At 40.0% G+C, this 22,462-nt stretch overlaps 2 protein-coding genes across 2 annotated transcripts; one reads left to right on the top strand and one right to left on the bottom strand.

Annotated features, from left to right (window-relative positions):
• The first annotated feature begins 2,187 nt into the window (after positions 1-2,187).
• Positions 2,188-7,539, top strand: mrps18a (mitochondrial ribosomal protein S18A). The gene is made up of 6 exons (XM_085133074.1): positions 2,188-2,388; positions 3,628-3,659; positions 3,943-4,047; positions 4,139-4,262; positions 6,810-6,882; positions 6,988-7,539. Exons 1-6 carry the CDS (start codon positions 2,241-2,243, stop codon positions 7,130-7,132), a joined length of 627 nt encoding a protein of 208 aa, XP_084989200.1. The 5' UTR covers positions 2,188-2,240; the 3' UTR covers positions 7,133-7,539.
• Positions 7,386-11,003, bottom strand: rsph9 (radial spoke head component 9). Its single transcript, XM_085133073.1, has 5 exons — positions 10,618-11,003; positions 10,337-10,505; positions 9,959-10,088; positions 9,362-9,508; positions 7,386-7,888 (listed from the first exon to the last, which is right to left on the bottom strand). The coding sequence occupies exons 1-5, from the start codon at positions 10,842-10,844 to the stop codon at positions 7,728-7,730; spliced, it is 834 nt and encodes a 277-aa protein (XP_084989199.1). The 5' UTR covers positions 10,845-11,003; the 3' UTR covers positions 7,386-7,727.
• Between the last annotated feature and the right edge of the window lie 11,459 nt (positions 11,004-22,462).

The raw sequence follows: 22,462 nt of genomic DNA, 5'->3' as shown, positions 1-22,462 counted from the left end.
TAATGCACTGAAAAAAGAGAGCACAATAAACCCAACACGCACACTTACCCTCACACTTTCACTGTCACTTACACTTCCAGTCAAATGTTTGGACACACCTTCTCATTCAATGTGTTTTCTTTGTTTTCATGACTATTTACATTGTAGATTCTCAGTGAAGGAATTACAGAATACAGAATTATGTAGTAAACAAAAAAGTGTGAAATAAGTCAAAACATGTTTTATATTTTAGATTCTTGAAAATAGCCATCATTGGCTTTGATTACTGCTTTGCACACTCTTGGCATTCTTTCCATGAGCTCCATGAGGTCGTCACCTGAAATGGTTTGCCAACAGTCACCACCTCGTCAGGGTGTAGGTCAGGTGACCAGTTGGCCAGGCCATCTGGCTCAGCACATCATCACTCTCCTTCTTGGTCAAATATCCCTTACACAGCCTGGAGGTGCGTTCGGGCTCATTGTCCTGTTGAAAAATAACCCATCTGGTTTGGGATGGTGTGTTGCTGCAGTGGCTATGGTAGCCATGCTGGTTCAGTGTGCCTTCAATTTTGAATAAATTCCCAACAGTGTCACCAGCAAAGCACCCGCACCATCACACCTCCTCCTCCATGCTTCATGGTGGGAACCATGCATGTAGAGATGATCCATTTACCTTTTCTGCAATACACAAAAACACGACAGGTGGAACCAAAGATCTCAAATTTGGACTCGTCAGGTTTGAGCCCAGGCTCGGACAGTCTCGGTCATTGTGTCCTTGGGCAAGACACTTCACCCGTTGCCTACTGGTGGTAGTCAGAGGGCCTGGTGGCGCCAGTGTCCGGCAGCCTTGCCTCTGTCAGTGCGCCCCAGGGCAGCTGTGGCTACAACTTAGTTTGCCATCACTAGTATGTGAATGGGTGGATGACTGAATGTAGTGTAATGTGCTTTGGGGTCCTTTGGGACTAAGTAAAGCGCTATACAAATAGAGGCCATTTGTTGGGTTATTTTGACCTCTCTAAGACAAACCTATAAATAAATAAGAATAATAAAAAGAACATTTTATTAGCGAAAATGTGCATTTAAGCAGCAGATTTTTTTTTTGTAACACTTATTACTAGCTTGGCTTGAAAGCTAGAACTTACCCCGAGGAAAGTTTTTTTTAACTTATCTCATGATGTAGGAGCAGTTAAGGGTTTCATAAAGGTCTATTTTTTTAAACAGATAAAGCCTAGAGATAATGCTTAGAAAACAGCAAAGAAAGAAAGAAAGAAAGAAAGTAAGTAAGTGGACAATGGCATAGTGTTCAGATGCTAACGTTATGAAACATCAGATACTTTATCTTCCTCTTTATCTGTCCCCAAAGAGTCTACCTGTATCTTCTGCTTTCTGCTCAAAATGTTTGGCATGTTCTGTACAATACTTGTGTTGGTGTCTCTCATACTTCTACATCTGATGAGTACGGCTTGGATAGAGATGACCCTATCTCTAAAATCTAAAAAACAACATCAAAAGGATAAAAGCATTGAGAGGATCCAAAAACACATGCTGCGGTTTAGACTAGGCGTTATTTGTCCTTCTTCTAGGACATTGAGTTTAAATCTTCCTTGAAGGCAATTGACTTGTACTGTTATACTAGATCTCTCTCTGGGTTTAAAAAAATATCTCTGAAGCACGCTACCCCGTTTCGCTGGTTTTCTCCTGTGTATTAGATAAATTGCATACATATCAGCGTGGCATGTCTTTATTGATTTTTCTCTTGTGTTTAATTTTGCCTGATATTCTGCTGCTGTGTTGTTTGTGGGTTAATCTATTAGTTAGATTTCAATCTCAGATTGCATTTTGTCATCCTTTGAGGCTATAGGCTTACATTTCATGAAGGTTCATAAATCTATGAATTAATCTCATTGGACTTGGAAAATTTATTTACTTTTGGATATAAAGCTTTTTTATAAAAGTCGCTTATTAAAAAAATAACAAGGTTATCCAAAAGTAACAACATATAAAGCTTCTTTTAAAGTCAGTTATTAAAACAACTAAAACAAACAAATGTCATACACTAACATGTACAATGATGTTTCTGTAGTTGTGTAACCTGTGGGATTTCCCCCTTTTTTTGTCCTTCTTAGATGTAATAAGCGGTTTTCGCCATCGGTGTCGCTCTTTTATTCTCGCGAGAATAACAGACAGGAAGGAACCGCCATTAAAATGTAGGAGAAGAAGAAGAAGACAGGAAGGAACGAAGGATAAGGTCAAGAATTAAACATGGCAGCCCGCAGTGTGTTCAGGTCTCTCTGGACCTCATTTGCGGGCTTAAAACTTGAATCCAGAGGCACCAACTTGAGTTCTTTAAGGACGATAAATGTTCCCCAGCTTACTGCTTTAACTACCCAGAAAAGAGGGATTCGTCAAGGTGAGACATGTGTGCAAACGTTACAGCTTTAGCCTGTCTGTGGGATAACTAGCATGTTTTGCTAAATACACCGCATGTTTTTCATTTCCTATCACCTATAGGACACGCTATTCTCCTGTTGTGTTTTCCAATAAAGATACAATACATTAGTTAAATGATGACGACCACATCTGCGTGAAACGTCAGTCGGCGGCGTCTGCAGGTGTTGACTTTTCAGTTAAATTTCCTGAACTTCTGAAACCTTCAAGGAGCTTCTTTTTTCTAACAAAGTTATAGAAACCATTAAACTAATTTAAAAATGTCAGTAAGCTTGCGGCAACGTTGAAAAATCCACATTTTACCAAAATCAAAAACAATAAGCCTAACAACATATTCTAATACAGGTACTACATTCATCCAAACCAACCACAGATCAACTCTGTGTCACGATTATTTTACAAAAGTGTCTTATTGACAGAATGCTGTGTGCATTACTGTCGAACTTAAACTTTAATCTTAACAATTCAGCACGTGCATAAATATTATATAATATGCATTAATATAAAGATTAGTTGTTCATCTTTAACAACTAACTTTATGTTAGTTAAAATGAATGAACTTCTTTCATTTTCGGAATTAAAGGAAATTATAGATATCTAGTTTGAATTTGGTAGACCCAAGACGGATCAAACAGGAAAATATTACTTTGAAACTAGTAATGTAAAGATTTTAATATTGCATTGTAAGAAGTTGTAGTCATCTGTTCTCACTTAGAATCAAGAAAGATTTCTGTAGCTTTAACTAGATGTGTTAAAGCTACAGGAATAGCTTTAACAGTTAATGAAAATAGTTTGAAAGATCAATTCTGTTGATAGTTTTGGAGTTAGTAGTTGAACGAGTAAAATTGATTGTTGACTAAAATGAAAAAGCACTGTTTATATCTACAATTACAGACTAGTAAAACTTGAATCTAGGATTTTTATTGTCAATTACAATGTCAGTGTGGAAACCACTTTTGTTTCCACTATGCAGTAGTTGGCACTGTCACCTCACAATGATTGTGATTGGTGGTCTGTATCTCAGTGTTAGCCTTGTGACAGACTGTCCAGGGTGTAGAACCTCTCACCCCATGACTGCTGGGATCCAGTCTCAGAGCATCCTACTTTGGAATAAAACAACATTTAATACATGAATTAGTGAAATTCAACTGCAAAATTAAAATTTAATGTAAAGTCTGATGTTTCATAATGTTTGTTGCAGTGGTGGAGAAGCAAGATGGTAAAACAACAAATGTAAGTAAAGCTCAGAACCATTCAAAATGTCATTGTTGTGAAGTTAAATAATTGCAAAACTTTTTTTGAATTATCATTGTTTTGGATAATTACACAAAACATTTTGATGTATTTTAAGGCCTAATATAAGTACGTAATAAACTCTGTAACCAGCAGTGAGAGACCATGTTGGAGTTGAGGAGTATTATTCTGCACTTGTAAATAAATAACAAATGCTATTAGTATAATAAAAATGCTTTGATTCTGATAAAGTAACTGTCATATCTTCTTATTTTTTTGTTAGATTGAAGGACAAATTCTGGAAGTTCCAGTCGGAGCACAGCCTCCAAATCCCACAGCCAAGTGTCCAATCTACAGATGGAATCTGCAGAACAAATACAACTACACAGTAAATACTTTCACTGTTATTAGTGACATTATTATTAATATTAGTGTATTAGCCTGATTTTCTCTTTCTTTTTTGTATTTTCCCTTCCCAGGATGTCTTGTTGCTCAGTCAGTTTATCAGGTCAGATGGAGGGATGTTGCCCAGGAGAGTCACTGGTCTCTGTCCAGAAGAGCACCGCAAGATTGCCATTTGTGTACAGATGGCTCACAGAGCAGGTTAGTGGAAGTCCTGCTGTTGTGCTTTAAGTTTTTAAGTTACCCATCAGTAGCACCTCCACAGCTCTAGACACGTGTCATATATCATGAAGCCTCCTTGTACTTTCTTTCCACCTGTAAGTGGGTTATTTAGTTTACTCAGATAAAATAAATACAAAGGTTAATAGCCACTTTGTCTGAGTCTATTTTTATTTAGCTTGGGTTCAGCAGAGTGACTTTTATGTGTCCTTTATTTAGCAAGGTAAAAATGTATGACAATAAAAATGGTATTTTTCAAAAGAGATGTAGCCAAGAGGGCAGCAAATTGTAACAAATGTAACATACCAGTTATATAGAGACATTTTAAGAGGCCAGGCAGGAATGAATTGATTATAATGTCGGTGCAGTAATGCAGCACTTGCAAAACAGGTCACAAGAAACAAAGGAATTCAGTGTTTGGCAGTCAGTCGTTTTTTAAGCACGGCAAGGGAACAAACTGTGTACACTGATCATGATTTTCATACTTTTTCTGAGCCCGTCAGAGTATTTGCATTAAACACACACGAGGGGTCAGAAGATCACAGTATAGTTAATTCTTGGCTTTTTCTCTTGCTTTGAGAGATTTCACCTGAGTACACAATTGTGAAACCCCTCTAAGTCTTTCTCCTAAAGATTTATGTGCATTTTTTAAATCATCATCATCAGGCATCATGCTGACTTGTTGCTAATGAATCTAATGAATTCCTAATGAGTGAGAAATTCCACCTGTTGGACCCTTCCAACATTTTTCCTGTTTTAATATAAAACATTGACATAGTCATTGTGATACAACCCACTATTTTTCAGAGCTATCAGTTACCTTATATGGATGAATACTAGCAACATGTATTATTATATAATATTTGTTGGTAATTCCAATAAAAGACAGCAGAGAGATGCAGTTCAGTGAGTCCTGTATTTGGAGGGGGAGCCTAGCAGACACTGAATGGCTCTAGCTGCCTGTGTCAACAAATGCTACTGTGTCCTCAACTCTAGTATTCAGGTGGATGAGACTTGTTTTTAAAAACAAGTCTAGTCATGAAATTTTCTCTCTACTAAATATTCCACAGTTAGTATTATTAAAATAAAGTGGAAGTGATTTGGAACGATAGGAACTCAGATATGAACTGATAGGCCATGTAAAATTAGAGTGGGGGTTATGGGATGCTAAGGCACTTACTGCACTGAGGTCAAACCAATTTTCTGCAGAGTACTCACTACAGACCTCCAAGCTTCATGTGGCATTCAGATTAGCTCAAGAACAATGCGTAGAGAGGTTCATGGAGTGCGTTTTCATGGCCGAGCAGCTGCATCCAAGCCTTAAATCACCATGCTGTCTGGCAATCCGATGGACGAGTCTGGGTTTGGTGTTTGTCATGAAACCAGTACTTGTGTGACTGAATTGTGCCAAGTGTAAAGTTTGGTGGAGGGAAGATTATGGTGTGGGGGTTGTTTTTCAGGAGTTGGGCTTGCACCCTTAGTTCCAGTGAGAGAAACTCTTGATGTCTCAGCATCCCAAGACATTTTGGACAATTTCACTCCCCAACGGGGCAGGGATAGCTCAGTGGGTAGAGTGGTGGCCCCATAATTGGAAGGTCGGGGGTTCGATTCCCCTGAACAGCTACCTTGAGGTACCCCTGAGCAAGGTACCATCCCTACACACTGCTCCCCTGCCCACTGCTTCACTGAGTGAATGGGTTAAATGCAGTTTGACCCCTTCTGGTCTACTCACCAGTGCACAAAGCAAGGTCCAAAAAGAAATGGATGAGTGAGTTTAGTGTGGAAGAACTTGACTGGCCTGCGCACTCGGAGACTGTGAGTCAGGCCTGGTCATGGAACATCAGTGTTTGACCTCACAAATGTGCTTCTGGAAGAAATGCCCCAAAATTCCCATAAACGCTCTTAAACCTTGTGGAAAGCCTTCCGAGAAGAGTTTAAGCTGTTATAGCCGCAAAGGTTAGGCTGACGTCATATTAACGCCTATGGATTAAGAATGAGATATCCTCGAGTTCATATGCGTGTGAAAGCGAATACTTTTGGCAGTACACTGCATTTTCTTTGTACTTTTCAAAATCAAGCACAAATAATTTTTAAAACTTTTGAGTTCTGTTTATACCTTCATTTTACAAAGCATCACAGCTTGTTATGAAAGGTTTGAATTTGGCACTGCCTAAAGGCAAATAATTGTGCAACCTGGACCAAGACATGATAGTAGGGTTGTAAACTTGTTCTTGCTTGTTCCTCAAGTCTTTTATTCATTATAGAACAACCTGGATTTGTCTGCTTCACGTGTTTATTATCTACTACGCAGATGATAAACACTGTCAGCTGTAACATTACATTAAATGAAAACTGAGCAGCAATTTGGTGACTGTAATGACAGTGAGAAGTAAATCATGTAAATAAATGTGTCATCAGTACATTATGTCTTTTATAACTGTCTTTTGAGAGTTTGTAACAGTATTTTTTTAATACAAGTACTGAGAAATTGAAGTTAAGAAATGCATCTTGTTATTTTGTGTGTTCAAGGTCTGCTTCCTGACCATAAACCCAAACTTCCAGAAGACCATGTCCCAAAGAGACCCAAGCCCGAACTTAACAGGTGACGCATGTATCTATGTCTGCGTATGCTTTTTTTTTTTTTCCCAGTATTTGTATCCAGCGCAGTGCAGTTAATAATTCCCCTGCATCTCTGTTTGTTGTACAGATACCTGACTCGCTGGTCCATCGACTCAGTGAAACCCATCTATAAAACTGGACTGAAGTGGTGTAAGAAGCGTATGCCTGTTGGCCACCCAATACTAAAGAACAATGTGCGTTATGGTGTCAAGCCCTTGTACATAAAACACTGAAGGACCAAAAGCCTGAAAGATTGGTACAAGTGGGTGGGCCCATTTATTCAGGGATGAAACCACCATATCCCTGACTGTTAACCTTGACCGTTGTCACACGGTTCTGAGAAAGGAGGGGGGGAGGGGGGGGGGGGGAAACAATTCCTAAAAGCTTCATCCATCTGTGTTTATTCTAACTTTTGTTTATTAAGCTGAGTCACTCTTTTAATGAATCACACTCAGACCCACCCGACACATCTATTCTAACTGTTGCTTTTCAAAAACAAAAAAAAAAGACTCTTGAAGGAAACCTGCTGACAACTTAATGCAAGCAACAACCTGATCAGTGTTACAGTTTCAAAGTAGGTGGTATGGTGACTGTGTATACTCAATGCAACACAGATGTGCAAATAAAATATGTGTGTTTACTCTGCCTCTCAACATGTGTTTACTGTGTAGGCACGGTTTTTGTGAATTGGAAGTAAATACAACAAAAAGTCTGTAGGCACTAAACTGACTGTGCCAACCTAGTTTTATTTGTTTTATAATACGACAAGATCTTAGCAGATTTTGGTTTTGTGAATTACTGAGTGTATGCAGCTTGAAAAAAAAGCTTTTATAGCATGAAAGGAAGGTCCAAATTCTTGGTCCCGTCACCTATATAGATGTATCCATGCTGTGGTGTCATTGGCACGTGGTAGAAGGTCAGGCCGAACCACAGCAGACTGCGAAGCACGCACACTTTTCTTGCGAACTCAAACTGAAGACTCCAAGATCCTAGACAAACACACAAGACTTGTAAACAGTTAATAGTAAAAGAAGGACGCTGCTAAATTATGTTCTCCAACAGAACCGTGAAGCTGAGCTGAAATAAAGGCTAAACACTAATCTTTGGAAATCTTACACTATTCAGCCAGAGGATACACCAGTGAATCACGCTTTTGTTGTCTATAGTCTAACCCGTTTGCCAAGTATGTTCGGGGTGTGACCATGAACGCCAAGAACCAAGGGAATTAAAACAATGATTTAATTGGACCTGCTACTATGAAAACATGTGATTACATAAGAGTTTAAAGGCCAATTTTTATTTTTATTTTTTTTAAAGTTGCAACTTTCCTGTTTCTGGATTTGATTTCAAAAATATGATGCAACTAAAAGTAAAAAAACCAACAGCATGTAATGTGCGTAGCAGGAGGAGAAACGTACGTAAATCAGGAGCTGGAAGCGATTTGTGGGATGGTTAAGGAAAAGGGGGAGAGCCCAGCTTAGGGTCTCAGAGGAAAGCACCTGTCTTTTGGTGGAGATACATGATCCTGTTTTTCCCCCAGTGTCCCGTTAAGAAATGTTAACTCTTTATCCTTTCAGGCAGGAACATGCAATCCGCTGCAGTGAGCGTGGCACTGAAACAGCTGTGTGCTGTCTGCTTTAGACATGATGCAGCTGACATCCGCATCAACACAAAGAACACACACACACCGCCTTGTACACATGTGGAAGCTCTCTGTCAGACATCTGCTGCATGTTCGGTTAAGGGTGCTAAACCTTTTTTGTCTCTCTCTCTCCCTCACACACCCTGTTAAATCCAGACACTCTTTACATTCACTCTGGTCTGGAGCATATCCAGTCGCTAACCTCGCAGACATGACTTTGCATGTCTGATTTCACATTATTCTTTGCACAGTGTTCACTGTTGATGTTTTCCTGCTATGTGTGATTGGGTTTTTTTTCCCCCCAATAATGTGCAACCAGGATTATCATGTCATGCTTTCTGCTACATTGCCACATAATGATATATGGTAGTAGTCTGTAGATGATATTATAGTTTGAGTTTGACTCCCATCCAAATGTGAGAAAATTCTTCTAAGCATATATTCCCAAAAATCCTTCCCATGTGGCTGGTATGTTAATGTCAGACGGTTTTAGAGGTTTGTGTTTATTGGTAGCCTCACTTGAACCACCGTTTTACTGGTAAAATTATGCAATTTGTTTCCACTTGGAAGAAGACCGTTATGGTTTTCAAACAGCTGAAGTGTTTTCTGTGAAAATCACCCCTTATAATGTAGCACAGGAAATGGAACACATGTTAACGTCAAATCACCACCCAATTCTGCTGAGAGATCAGTTATAAAATAAGAGCAATTAGCAGAAAATGAAATACTTGTTAAAAACAAATCTTAAGACCTGCACTGTTAAATTTATGCAGTGAAAAAAATATGTGTGTTCAGGACAGATTAAGCTCTGTAGTGTCACCTTTAGGAATGTCATCACTGAGTGCATCCAGATAGTCCATTGCTGGGTTCCAATTACCCATGTCCAGGACAGATTTCTTCTTCATATTTTTTGATGGTCTGAAGTGAAGGAAATTGTCAAGCTTCCTTGCTTCTGCCTCAGAGAGACCTGAAGAAGAAGGAAAAAAACAAAAAAAACAACAAAAAAAAAACAACCACACAATTTTGCCCATGTTTTACAAAAGATACTTACAACAAAATACTGTATTTGTTGTTGCTAAATGCAATAACATATCATTTTGTATGACATCAAGGTTCACCATCATGCTGGCCCAAAGGTAACATGAAAAGGAATAACAGAAACAATGCACTTGTTTTAGTAGCCAAACGTTTGTTGGCTGGCAAACTTAAGACAAGCCTTTCATGTGCCTTCTTGACTAGGCGAACATTGTGGGTGCTGCAAGGTTTCAATCCATTACAGTGCGTTACCAATGCTGTTCTTGATGACCGTGGTCCTCCCAACTGCCTTCAGATCATTAAGAGACTGTTCATTTCTTTGTAAGTGAAGTGAAGCAAGGGGATCAAACTGTTATTTCCCCCACAGTATATACATATTTACCACAGAAGCTGCGGTTGAGCTGGACAAGACCACGTGGAGTCTTGATGAAGGCACCACGAGGCACCACAGACACTTCTGCATCGATCTGATGAACGGACACTGCCAGTCTTTTTTCCTCAGTTACTGTTATCTGTAACCAAGAACAGACTGTCACTGTAACCAATATAAGCCAGAAAAAGAAAAAGCAAAGAAATCAGTGAAAAACCTCTCTTCTGCATTTGTCTTGTTTGTTTACATTATGTTCAGTTTGGTTGCATGTAGATTCTTGTTTGAATTCATTGCATCATCAAACACTGCAGTAACACTGAATGGAACAGGAAAACACTTCATCCTGTCATTCAATTCGCCTTCTTACTAAACAGCACTCATCACACTTACCACTGCCTTCTCATTTACAGGCTCATTTCCCTTTCCTTGCCTGTGGATCTCTTGATGTTCATACACAAATGACGGGTCTCCCATGAAGCGACCCTTTGTAGCTTTGGACACTTCCTCTATCATAGAGTCTGAGGCAGGGGGAAGTAGGAACCAATCCATGCAGTTCAAGCTGGAAATAACACCACAAAATAGCAGCCAAATGGTATATCTCACGATCTTAAATAAATGTACAGTGGCTAAAATTAAAAAAAAAAAAAAGACACTTGAAGCGGATGTCTTACCTATACAGGTTCTTTTTGTCTTTCATCTCATCTTCTCCTCTCCCCTGAGCAATAAAATAAACCGCATTAATTCCTAATATTTTACCCCAAAACAACACTCGGCTGAACTTGTAGTTTTTCTTCAGGAGCACTAAGGAAGACTCCAGGGCGGTTCTTTGCTCGAGGGTTAAAATATGTCCACTACCGGCAACGAGCTCCAAAGAATAATACAACGAATTTGAGTCCATTGTGTAACAGCTACAAGCTTTTACAAAGTCGTTTTCAATTAAATTAACGTGTTTTTTCGACTATTTGTTAGCTAAAATAACAGCTAAAAAGCCCTCCAGGTCGTGTCTTTGCACTCTAACGGCAACAAACACAGTTGCCATGGTTACGCAGGGTTATTTCGCTCATCGTGTTTATTTACTATTCTGAATAACCCCCCCCCCCCCCCCCCCCAAGTGTGTCGTGCCTCTACAGGACATAACGATTAAAACAGACACGAAACATAGTTCATGTCGGGCGTGTTTGCTTATGATGTTTCCATAAACCAGACCACGAGCGACTGACGTCATCAACTCAAGTGTGTGCGTGCCAGCAGCGGTTCGGGGTGAAGCAGGCGGATAAAGTGCATAAACGTATAAATGTCAACCTGTCTGAATATGGTCACGTTTGTGCCGGAGGGAAGATTTAATGAAAGCTTTCCGTCTTAACCCTTGGGACAGGTATTAACACACAAAAACATGTCGGAAGAAGAGCCAAGTAGACGACTGTGTCCTGGCTGCTGGCGGATTGATTTATTTTCTGTACAAGCTGCAAATAAAAGTGTCTTAACCGAAACTTTACACAGGGCGTCACAGAAGCCATTTTTACTCAGGTGTTACTAATAACATTAAATTGGCCTCTGTACCTAAATAGAAAAACACCCTGTCAGCGTGAATGCTTTTATTAAGATCTGGTCATGCTGCAGTACTGTAAAAAGTTTTGTAATATGACTATTAACATGTAAAATGGGTACATTTGGTTGGGGAAAAGTGCAAAAGGTAACTTCTGCCCCCCACCTCCAAACAAAGCAAAACAGAACAAAACATGAAGCCAACATGGAAATGGGGCAAAAACTGAAGTTTGACAAAGTGCCACTAGAGCACTCACCCAGCAAAGATTCCAATCTGGCCCACTGAAGAGTTGGAAAATGTGAAGAAGGGTATAGATTTTGGACTTTTTAACTGTATTTTGATAAATATTACAGCTTTATCTGCTGATAAAGAGCAAACCCATGGTCATTTTCTCTAAATTATCAAACTCTGTTTTTTAATTACAACACAGCCTGGGAAATATGCTGACAGTAATATTTTCTGTAATTTTACACATTTGTTTCTTACAGTTTAAGCCCAAAGATTTGTGCTGACAGATTTCTTAAATTTACCATCGCAGTCTTGATGCATTCTCAATCATCCAGGAAAGTAAATCTCCAAAAAGTTGATTCTGTTCATCTGGACGTAGCGTTTTGTGGGAGAAACATTTCGTCACTCATCCAAGTGACTTCTTCAGTCTCAGCTGACTGCAGGTTTCCCCAATCTTATAAACAGTAAATTTGCATAATGACTGAAACCAGCCCACTGAAGGAACAATGGGCTGGGAGGTCAGTTCCTTAATCTTAATTATGCAAATTCATGACACCTGGGTGAAAATCAAATCTCAGGATGTACCACAATTCACGGATTACATTAACTCGGTGGACCGACACATCAAATTCACCAGGGAGGATATGAAAAGTGGCAGGTTAGCCTTCTTGGACCGTGAGATTTACATCAGTATGGGGGACATCTAAAAGCTGATGTGTACCGTAAACCTACACATACGGATCAGTATTTAAGGTTTGACTCTCATCATCCACTGGAGCACAAACTGGGTGTCATTAGGACGCTACAACACAGAGCGAACACCATCCCCACTGACACAGCGGCCAGGGAGGCAGAAGAACAGCACATCAAGAAGGCCCTGAGTAAATGTGTTTATCCCAGCTGGACTTTTGTCAAAGCTGGAAAGGCACCTAAAGAAAGCTCCAGCCAATCTAGGAGAGAAGGACAACCGCTGCCCAAGCAAAAACCTGTAGTGATCCCATATGTGTCAGGAGTATCGGAGCAGTTGAGATGCATTTTTTCTAAACACGGGTCTCTGTGGCTTTTAAACCCCAAAACATGCTGCGCCAAAAACTGGTCCACCCCAAGGATCGGGTCCCCCGACACAAACAGAGTAACATAGTGTACGCTGTTAAGTGCCAGGAGGATTGCCAGGATTTATACATCGGGGAAACCAAACAACCTCTGGTGAAGCGGATGGTACAACACAGAAGAGCCACCTCGTCAGGCCAGGACTCTGCAGTCTATTCACACCTACAGGCCAGTGGACACTCTTTCAAGGATGAGGATGTACACATCTTGGACAGGGAGGAACGCTGGTTTGAGTGCGGAGTCAAGGAGGCCATTTACGTGAAAAGGGAAAGACCATCTCTGAATCGAGGAGGGGGCCTAAGGGTACATCTTTCGCCATCTTACAATGCTGTGATTGCAGCCATTCCCCAACTCTCTGTGAATGGTACTCATGGCCATTGATCAGTGGTCTTTGATCAGTGGGTTTTGGTCAGTGGTTGTTGATGGAAATCTCACAGTCCAAGAAGGCTAACCTGCCACTTTTCATATCCTCCCTGGTGAATTTGATGTGTCGGTCCACCAAGTTAATGTGATCCGTGAATTGTGGTACATCCTGAGATTTGATTTTCACCCAGGTGTTATAAATTTGCATAATTAAGATTAAGGAACTGACCTCCCAGCCCATTGTTCCTTCAGTGGGCTGGTTTCAGTCATTATGCAAATGTACTGTTTATAAGATTGGAGAAACTTGCAGTCAGCTGAGACTGAAGAAGTCACTTGGATGAGTGACGAAACGTTTCTCCCACAAAACGCTACATCCAGATGAACAGAATCAACTTTTTGGAGATTACCATCGCAGTATTTCAATAGCATGTAGAAAAACTGAGAGATGCTGGTAAAATGACACTTCTTTCTTATTATTTTGAGATATCTAAAGGGATTAAATGGGTAGTGTTCTTTACACAGACAGAAAAGCCAGTTTGGTCCATTATGTAAAATCAGTTTGATGTCCTCTGCACTAGATTTGGCTCTAAAATGGATCAGATCCACAAAGTCTAATGTTAAAATGTTCAATTTAACAGTATTACAAAGCATATTTACAGTCTTAACCTCACATTTCCTCCACTGTTCAACATGGCAAATTGGGCAAGATTAAAACACACAATTTTTTGTTAGTTAAAAAAAAGAAAACGGTTTTTACCATATGTTATTCTTTTACATATGCTGACAGCCTCTTGCAGCTTGCAGCACTATTCCTGGACACCTTGACCTTTCTGCACTCATTCCTGGCTGAGGAATTGTAAAATTTGTTGCTTCTATAGTTAAATATTTGGTACGTTACTAAATATTTACCATCATATAAGTAGGGCGAATGGTGGAGAGTGTTTCTTTAAGAGCCACGTCTTTAGTAAAAGAAGTAATAAAATGCTGAAAACAGCTCTTTACATATGAAACTGTATTATTGGCAAATTGTGTAAAAAAAAATCCCCATCAGTGTTATATTGATTAGTAGTACTGCTGTAGATGTTTAGAACCTAGCACTGTGTCATGTTAACTGTATGTACCTACAGCAGGATTAAAAATATTAATGAAAAATGAATCTATAAAAAAACCCGGTCAAGTTGCTGGTTATATTATACTGGATGTGCAGCCTGAGAAGCGCAAGCTACAGCTTTGGTGAGTGAAATTCTAGTCATTTAGTAGTCCCACTCATAATGACTTACTCAATATGACTGCATTGCACCTGTACAGTCTTTGAATACAGATTACTACCTCTCATTCGTATAAATTAACCTCTAGCTGGAAAAAGCAACATGGTGGCAGCGAAATGAATACACTGAAGCTTCAGAATGCTGAAGTGTCTAACGTTGGCGTCATGGACGGGTTTCAAGGGTCCAGATCAATCTCTCCCGTTTGTCTTCTGCAATCTAAGGGAGAAAACTGTGACTACATTTCACTGCGAATGTACTGTGTGTGGATGGTTGTAAGCGTGCAGTGAAAATCCATTATTTATTTCTTTTTTGGAATAGCAAAGTGACTTGAGCCCTCCTGTCAAAGTTGGTTGCTAGTTCAGTTCAAATGGTCTGCTGCCAACCTGTTGATGTCATGGTGGCTACGTCCTTTATTTATACTGTCGATGGAAAAGACCAAGCACAATTCCAGGTTTTCTAAATGGTGTGTCACAGAGTTCAATAATGCAGCCAGATTTTCAGGCTCAAGTGCCCTCATACGGATGGTTTTACATGAAAAGTGGCATGGCTTTGCAAAACTAGCCTTTTGACCTGTTGCTAAAGTACAGCTCGGGTCACATTCCTACTTAATTGTACAAAAGTATGCATTATATTAGTGGGTCATAATCCTTGTTTTATTAATGTGTAATGAAACAAAGACACACATTATTAGTAATGTGTATCATTTTAAAGTTTGACACAGGTATGATTCTAATGCAGGGTGTAATATAGGATATCATATTACTATATTTATATTTTAAAATCCATAAAATAACAAGTACTTGAAAAAAAGTATAAAATAAATCATAAGAAGTCCAATAAATGTAATAATAAATCAATTTAGTTTAGACTGTGCTCGCTTTAGGCACTGACTCTCTTTCACCCTTTAAGTTCAAAGAAAGGAAGACATACAGAGGAACCAAACCAGAGACTTTGGTTTGGCAATTTCGACCAAACTATGCATATAATTGGTTAAGCACTATAAACATCTGGTAGGACGCAAGCTTAGATCTCTCTGACTCGATGAGTGATTGGCACATGGAGAAAATAGCAATGCTAGCAAACCAGCTTAGTGTGCTTTTCCTGGGCTCACAGTCATTTTCTGTGTATGACAGTTCACTAAATATGCATAATTAGTGATGAGATATCATCCTTTCACAGACAATATATCATCACAGTTTACTGGATTGTGTAAATATATTTGTATGGGTGTCAAGCAATTTAACAACCAGGATCTAAGGCCTTAAAAGTTAACAGTCTCTTCATTTGTCTGTTTCAAGCTTAAGGCAGTCTTGGCATGACATAATCTAGTGTAGGAGAGGAGGGAAAGGGTGCTATGTGTCAGTGTGTGCTGTCTGATTTTTGCCATCATATTGAATATTTGCAGTCAGTTGTGCTAATCTGTATTTGACAGTCAAATCTGTTTGCTTTTGAAAGATGATGCAGCAAAGAGTTTTTATTTTGATAGAGAGATGCCTCCCAATCAGCTAAGCTGCTGTGGCTTGGTTTAATCACTTTTTGTAAAACTGTGTATTTAAAGGTCAGAATTTTGTGAAGAGACCAAACCTTTTTCCTCTTTAGTTTCTACCGTTATTTTTTCCAGTTCAAAATAACTTACTTTCTCTCTGTCTTCTATTTGTAATATAGAGCTTTGGGACATCTTTTGTAGATTACATGGAACAATTAAATCTGTTTTCTCTTTCTTATGCTGTCAACTCCTTTCATTTACCATGCTGATTCACATCTGATCAGTCATCTGTTTACCAGTCTGCTCATTAAATGTCTTTGTAAATACATGGGCAACCATCCACCTTCCCTTTCACCATGACAATTACCCAGCCATCTTGTAACAATTAACAAAGAGTCTTCGTCTTCCAACCAAAAGTGTTTGACTCTAAATGATGATCCCTTCCTGTGTTTCTGCCTCTGTCTGTTGCTTCTTTTATTTGTTGGTATTCATACCAGTTTATTTCTAACAATATACAAACACTCACTGGTCACTTTATTAGATAAACTTTGCAAGCACTGGGTTGGACCCACCTTTGGCTTCAGAAGGACCTTATTTCTTTGTGGTACAGATATTTGAGCTTTCTCACATGGTGTAGTATCTTTCGGAATAAGTCATCAGAGTTGTTATAAAGCAGGGGTGTCCAACTCCAGTCCTCGAGAGCTACTGTCCCGCAGCTTTTAGATGCATCCTTGTTCTGACACACCTGAATCAAATGAATGGTTTTTTACCAGGCCTTTGCCAAACTTCATGACATGCTGAAGAGGTAATCCAATCATTTGATTCAGCTGTGTTGGAGTAGGGATGCATCTAAAAGCTGCAGGACAGTAGCTCTCGAGGACTGGAGTTGGATAGCCGTGTCATAAAGGACTGGATATAGTCAGGAACAATAGTCAGATCGGCATATTAAAAGTGTAGTGCCAAGAAAACATCCTGCACACTGTTATATCACCATATTGATTCAAGGAAGGGTACAGCCATAATTTCATGTTGTACAACCAATTCTGACCCTACCTTCTGAATGTCACAGCAGGAATCGAGGCTTATCAAATTGATGAGCGGCAATTTTCAGCCTTCTCTTTTTCAAGTTTGGTGAGCCTGTGCGAACTGTAGCTTCAGGAGTGGTACTTAGTGTGGTCTTCTGCTGCTTGAGCTCATCTCCTTCAAGGTTTGATATGCTGTGCCTTCAGAGCTGCTCTTCTGCATACCTTTTTTGTAACCAATAGTTATTTGAATTACTTTTACTACCTTCCCATCAGCTCAAAGTAGTATGGCCATTCTCCTTTGACCTCAAGGATTTACAAAAACATTTTCACCAAGAGAACAGGCCTCACTGGATATTTCTTTTTTTCAGACCATTCTCTGTAAACCCTAGAGATGGCTGTTTGGGGAAATTTCAGCACATCACCAGTTTGTGAAATACCCGTTTCAAATCAACATGCTCAAAGTCACTTAAATCACCTCTCTTCCCCATACTTGATGTCTTGAATATGTCTACATGTCTAAATGCATTGTCTTGCTGCCTTGTGATTGGTCGATTCCGTTATTGTATTAATTTGAACAGCTGTTCCTAAAACATTGGCTGAGCATATATACTGTATTTACAGTATATAGAGAGACTCAGCAGTGTTGAAATCACTGCCCCCCTTATTGAGTATTGTATGAAGCAAATCTTGTTTGAGAGACACTAAGCGAACATCGGTTGTTTGGTTTATCCTGGCTCACATCCAGCAGTCTTAGGCAGAACAAGCAGCATGAACTTGGCTTAAGTTACACAGAAAAACATGATTGGCTACTGTCCAATGAAAGATTCTGGACAGTCTGCTGGGCAAATCTTGGCCATGGTGATCCCATTGTAGGCCTTTACATTGCCTGACAGCTGAGCTTTCCACTATGTAATTTGTGCCATATGACTCGTATGTCCTTGCAATCCAAGAATGTGAGGGTTTCTGAGTTAGAAACCTCAATTACATACATACACGGAAACAACACAGCAGAATACAGGGCATTGTTTTCACTTCTCACCCTTCAATTCAATTCAATTCAATTCAATTTTATTTATATAGCGCCAAATCACAACAAATGTCGCCTCAAGGCGCTTCATAGATACAGAGAAAAGCCCAACAATCATATGACCCCCTATGAGCAAGCACTTTGGCGACAGTGGGAAGGAAAAACTCCCTTTTAACAGGAAGAAACCTCCGGCAGAACCAGGCTCAGGGAGGGGCGGCCATCTGCTGCGACCGGTTGGGGTGAGAGAAGGAAGACAGGATAAAGACATGCTGTGGAAGAGAGACAGAGATTAATAACAGATACGATTCAATACAGAGAGGTCTGTTAATACATAGTGAGTGAGAAAGGTGACTGGAAAGGAAAAACTCAATGCATCATGGGAATCCCCCGGCAGCCTACATCTATTGCAGCATAACTAAGGGAGGATTCAGGGTCACCTGGTCCAGCCCTAACTATATGCTTTAGCAAAAAGGAAGGTTTTAAGCCTAATCTTAAAAGTAGAGATAGTGTCTGTCTCCTGAATCCAAACTGGAAGCTGGTTCCACAGAAGAGGGGCCTGAAAACTGAAGGCTCTGCCTCCCATTCTACTTTTAAATACTCTAGGAACAACAAGTAGGCCTGCAGAGCGAGAGCGAAGTGCTCTAATAGGGTGATATGGTACTACAAGGTCATTAAGATAAGATGGGGCCTGATTATTTAAGACCTTGTATGTGAGGAGCAGGATTTTGAATTCAATTCTGGATTTAACAGGAAGCCAATGAAGGGAAGCCAAAACAGGAGAAATATGCTCTCTCTTTCTAGTCCCTGTCAGTACTCTTGCTGCAGCATTTTGGATTAACTGAAGGCTTTTCAGTGAGTTTTTTGGACATCCTGATAATAATGAATTGCAGTAGTCTAGCCTGGAAGTAATAAATGCATGAACTAGTTTTTCAGCGTCACTCTGAGACAGGATATTTCTAATTTTAGAGATGTTGCGCAAATGGAAGAACGCAGTCTTACATATTTGTTTAATATGTGCGTTGAAGGACATATCCTGGTCAAAAATGACTCCAAGGTTCCTCACAGTGTTACTGGAGGCCAAGGTAATGCCATCCAGAGTAAGAATCTGGTTAGATACCATATTTCTAAGCTTTTCAGCGCCGAGTACAATGACCTCAGTTTTATCTGAGTTAAGAAGCAGAAAGTTAGTGGCCATCCAAGTCTTTATGTCTTTAAGACATTCCTGCAGTTTAACTAATTGGTGTGTGTTATCTGGCTTCATGGACAGATAGAGCTGGGTGTCATCTGCATAGCAGTGAAAATGTATGCTATGTCTTCTAATGATGCTGCCTAGGGGAAGCATGTATAATGTAAACAGAATTGGTCCTAGCACTGAACCCTGTGGAACTCCATAATTAACCTCAGTGTGTGAAGAGGACTCTCCATTTACATGCACAAATTGGAGTCTATTAGATAGATATGATACAAACCACTGCAGTGCAATACCTGTAATACCTACAGCATGTTCTAATCGCTCTAATAGAATATTATGGTCAACAGTATCGAATGCTGCACTAAGGTCAAGAAGGACAAGCACAGAGATGAGTCCACTGTCAGAGGCCATAAGAAGATCATTTGTAACCTTCAATAAAGCTGTTTCTGTGCTGTGATGAGCTCTGAAACCTGACTGAAACTCTTCAAATAAACCATTCCTCTGCAGATGATCTGTTAGCTGTTTAACAACTACTCTTTCAAGGATTTTTGATATGAAAGGAAGGTTGGAGATTGGCCTATAATTAGCTAAGACTGCTGGGTCTAGAGATGGCTTTTTGAGTAAAGGTTTAACTGCAGCCACCTTGAAGGCCTGTGGTACATAGCCGATTATTAGAGATAGGTTGATCATATATAAGATTGAAGAATTAATCAATGGCAGGACTTCTTTGAGCAGTTTTGTAGGAATGGGGTCTAAAAGACACGTTGATGGTTTGGAGGAAGTAATTATTGAAGTTAACTCAGAAAGATCGATTGGAAAAAAAGAGTCTAACTTAACATCAATGGAACTAAGAGTAGCTGTAGATAATATTACATCTGTGGGATGATTATTGGTAATTTTTTCTCTAATGATAAAAATTTTATTTGTGAAGAAGTTCATGAAGTCATCACTAGTTAACGTTAAAGGGATGGTTGGCTCAACAGAGCTCTGACTTTTTGTCAGCCTGGCTACAGTGCTGAAGAGAAACCTGGGGTTGTTCTTATTTTCTTCAATCAGTGATGAGTAGTAAGCTGTTCTGGCTTTGCGGAGGGCTTTCTTATAAAGCAACAAACTATTTCTCCAGGCTAAATGATGATCCTCTAAATTTGTGACACGCCATTTCCTCTCCAGATTACGAGTCATCTGCTTTAGGGTACGTGTTTGAGAATTATACCACGGGGTCAGGTACTTCTGATTAGAGACCTTAGTTTTCACTGGAGCTACAGTATCCAGAGTCGTACGTAGTGAGGAGGTGAAATTATTAACAAGATAATCGACCTCTGTTGGGGTAGCGTTCAGATAGCTGCTCTGCTCTGTGTTGGTACAGGGCATTGACGATGATAACAGTGGCTGGATTATATTCTTAAACTTAGTTACAGCGCTTTCAGAAAGACATCTACTTTGATAAAGTCCACTCTCCACTGCTGCGTAATCAATTATTGTAAATGTAAATGTTATCAAGAAATGATCAGACAGGAGAGGGTTTTCAGGAAACACTGTTAAATGTTCAGTTTCTATGCCATATGTTAAAACAAGATCTAGAGTGTGATTAAAGTGGTGGGTGGGTTCTTTTACATTTTGAGAGAAACCAATTGAGTCTAACAACAGATTAAATGCCATGTTGAGGCTGTCATTTTTAGCATCTACATGGATGTTAAAATCACCCACAATAATTATTTTATCTGAGCTCAGAACTAAATTAGATATAAAGTCTGAGAAATCAGACAGAAACTCTGTGTAAGGCCCAGGTGGACGATAGATGATAACAAGTAAGACTGGTTTCTGAGTTTCACAGCTGGGGTGGACAATGTTAAGCATCAGGCTTTCAAATGAATTAAAAGTCTGTCTTGGTCTTTCATTAATTAATAGACTGGTGTGAAAAATTGCTGCCACACCGCCCCCTCGACCTGTGCTTCGAGATTTCTGGTAGTTAGAATGACTCGGGGGTGTTGATTCATTTAAACTAACATAATCATCCTGCTGCAACCAGGTTTCTGTAAGGCAGAGTAAATCAATTTGTTGATCAATTATTAAGTCATGTACTAACAGAGACTTGGAGGAGAGAGACCTAATATTTAATAATCCACATTTCACTGTTTTACTCTTTGGTTCAGATGTGGATACTGTATTGTTCTTTCTTTGTGATTGTTTAAGTTGTTTGTTGCTGGTTTTTAGTTTGTTTTTTGTCTTTTTGGAAGCAGACACAGTCTCTATGGAGATGGGTTTTTGGGGGGGTAGCAGGAGGAGGGAAGCTGCAGAGAGGCGTGTAAGACTGCAACTCTGCTTCCTGGTCCCAACTCTGGATAGTCATGTTTTGAGGGGTTTAATAAATTTGTCGATATTTCTAGAAATGAGAGCTGCTCCATCCAAAGTGGGATGGATGCCATCTCTCCTAACAAGACCAGGTTTCCTCCAGAAGGTTTGCCAATTATCTATGAAGCCCACATCGTTTCTGGGACACCACTCAGACAGCCAGCAATTTAAGGAGAACATGCGGCTAAACATGTCACTCCTGGTCTGATTGGGGAGGGGACCAGAGAAAACTACAGAGTCCGACATTGTTTTGGCAAAGTTACACACCGATTCAATATTGATTTTAGTGACCTCCGATTGGCGTAACCGGGTGTCATTACTGCCGACGTGAATTATGATTTTATTGAATTTACGTTTACCCTTAGCCAGCAGTTTTAAATTTCCTTCAATGTCGCCTGCTCTGGCCCCTGGAAGACAATTGACTATGGTTGCCGGTGTCTCTAGCTTCACATGTCTGAGAACAGAATCACCAATTACCAGAGTTTGACCCCCGGCGGGTGTGTCACCGAGTGGGGAAAAACGGTTAGACACATGAACGGGTTGGTGGTGTACCTGGGGCTTCTGTTTAGGACTACGCTTCCTCCTCACTGTTACCCAGCCTTTCCCCAGCTGCTTGGGGTCTGCCGGGGAACAGCTAGCGGGGCCTACGCTATCTTCGGCTGCACCAGCTACAGGGGCCTGGCTAGCTAAGGGTGAGAGCAGGGTGCAATTGTTACAGATATCATTACTGCTAAAGGAGGCCGAGGAGTAACTAAACATCTGACACAATGAGCAAGAAAGTGCAGAAGGGACAGGTGAAGTAGCCATGGTGCTAACACGTCGGCTACGAGCTAAGCTAGCGAAACAGTACAGAGACAGTGAGTGAATACTATAAATTAGGTAGTGAGTACACAGAAAGTGTGCTTCGGATGAAGCACGT

This window comes from Neolamprologus multifasciatus, chromosome 15 (genome assembly GCF_963576455.1).
Source record: "Neolamprologus multifasciatus chromosome 15, fNeoMul1.2, whole genome shotgun sequence".
Taxonomy (NCBI): Eukaryota; Metazoa; Chordata; class Actinopteri; order Cichliformes; family Cichlidae; genus Neolamprologus; species Neolamprologus multifasciatus.
Note: the sequence above shows the minus strand (reverse complement) of the source record. Positions and strands in the feature narration are given on the sequence as shown.

Bases quoted from the DNA above. Each gene is read 5' to 3' on its own strand.
- rsph9 (XM_085133073.1), bottom strand. From the start codon at position 10,844: ATGGACTCAAATTCGTTGTATTATTCTTTGGAGCTCGTTGCCGGTAGT. The intron at 10,506-10,617 runs GTAAGACATCCG...TGTTATTTCCAG, and splicing joins GACAAAAAGAACCTGTATAG to CTTGAACTGCATGGATTGGT. The intron at 10,089-10,336 runs GTAAGTGTGATG...TCTTGGTTACAG, and splicing joins CTGTAAATGAGAAGGCAGTG to ATAACAGTAACTGAGGAAAA.
- mrps18a (XM_085133074.1), top strand. From the start codon at position 2,241: ATGGCAGCCCGCAGTGTGTTCAGGTCTCTCTGGACCTCATTTGCGGGC. The intron at 3,660-3,942 runs GTAAGTAAAGCT...TTTTTTTGTTAG, and splicing joins AAGATGGTAAAACAACAAAT to ATTGAAGGACAAATTCTGGA. The intron at 6,883-6,987 runs GTGACGCATGTA...TTTGTTGTACAG, and splicing joins CCCAAGCCCGAACTTAACAG to ATACCTGACTCGCTGGTCCA.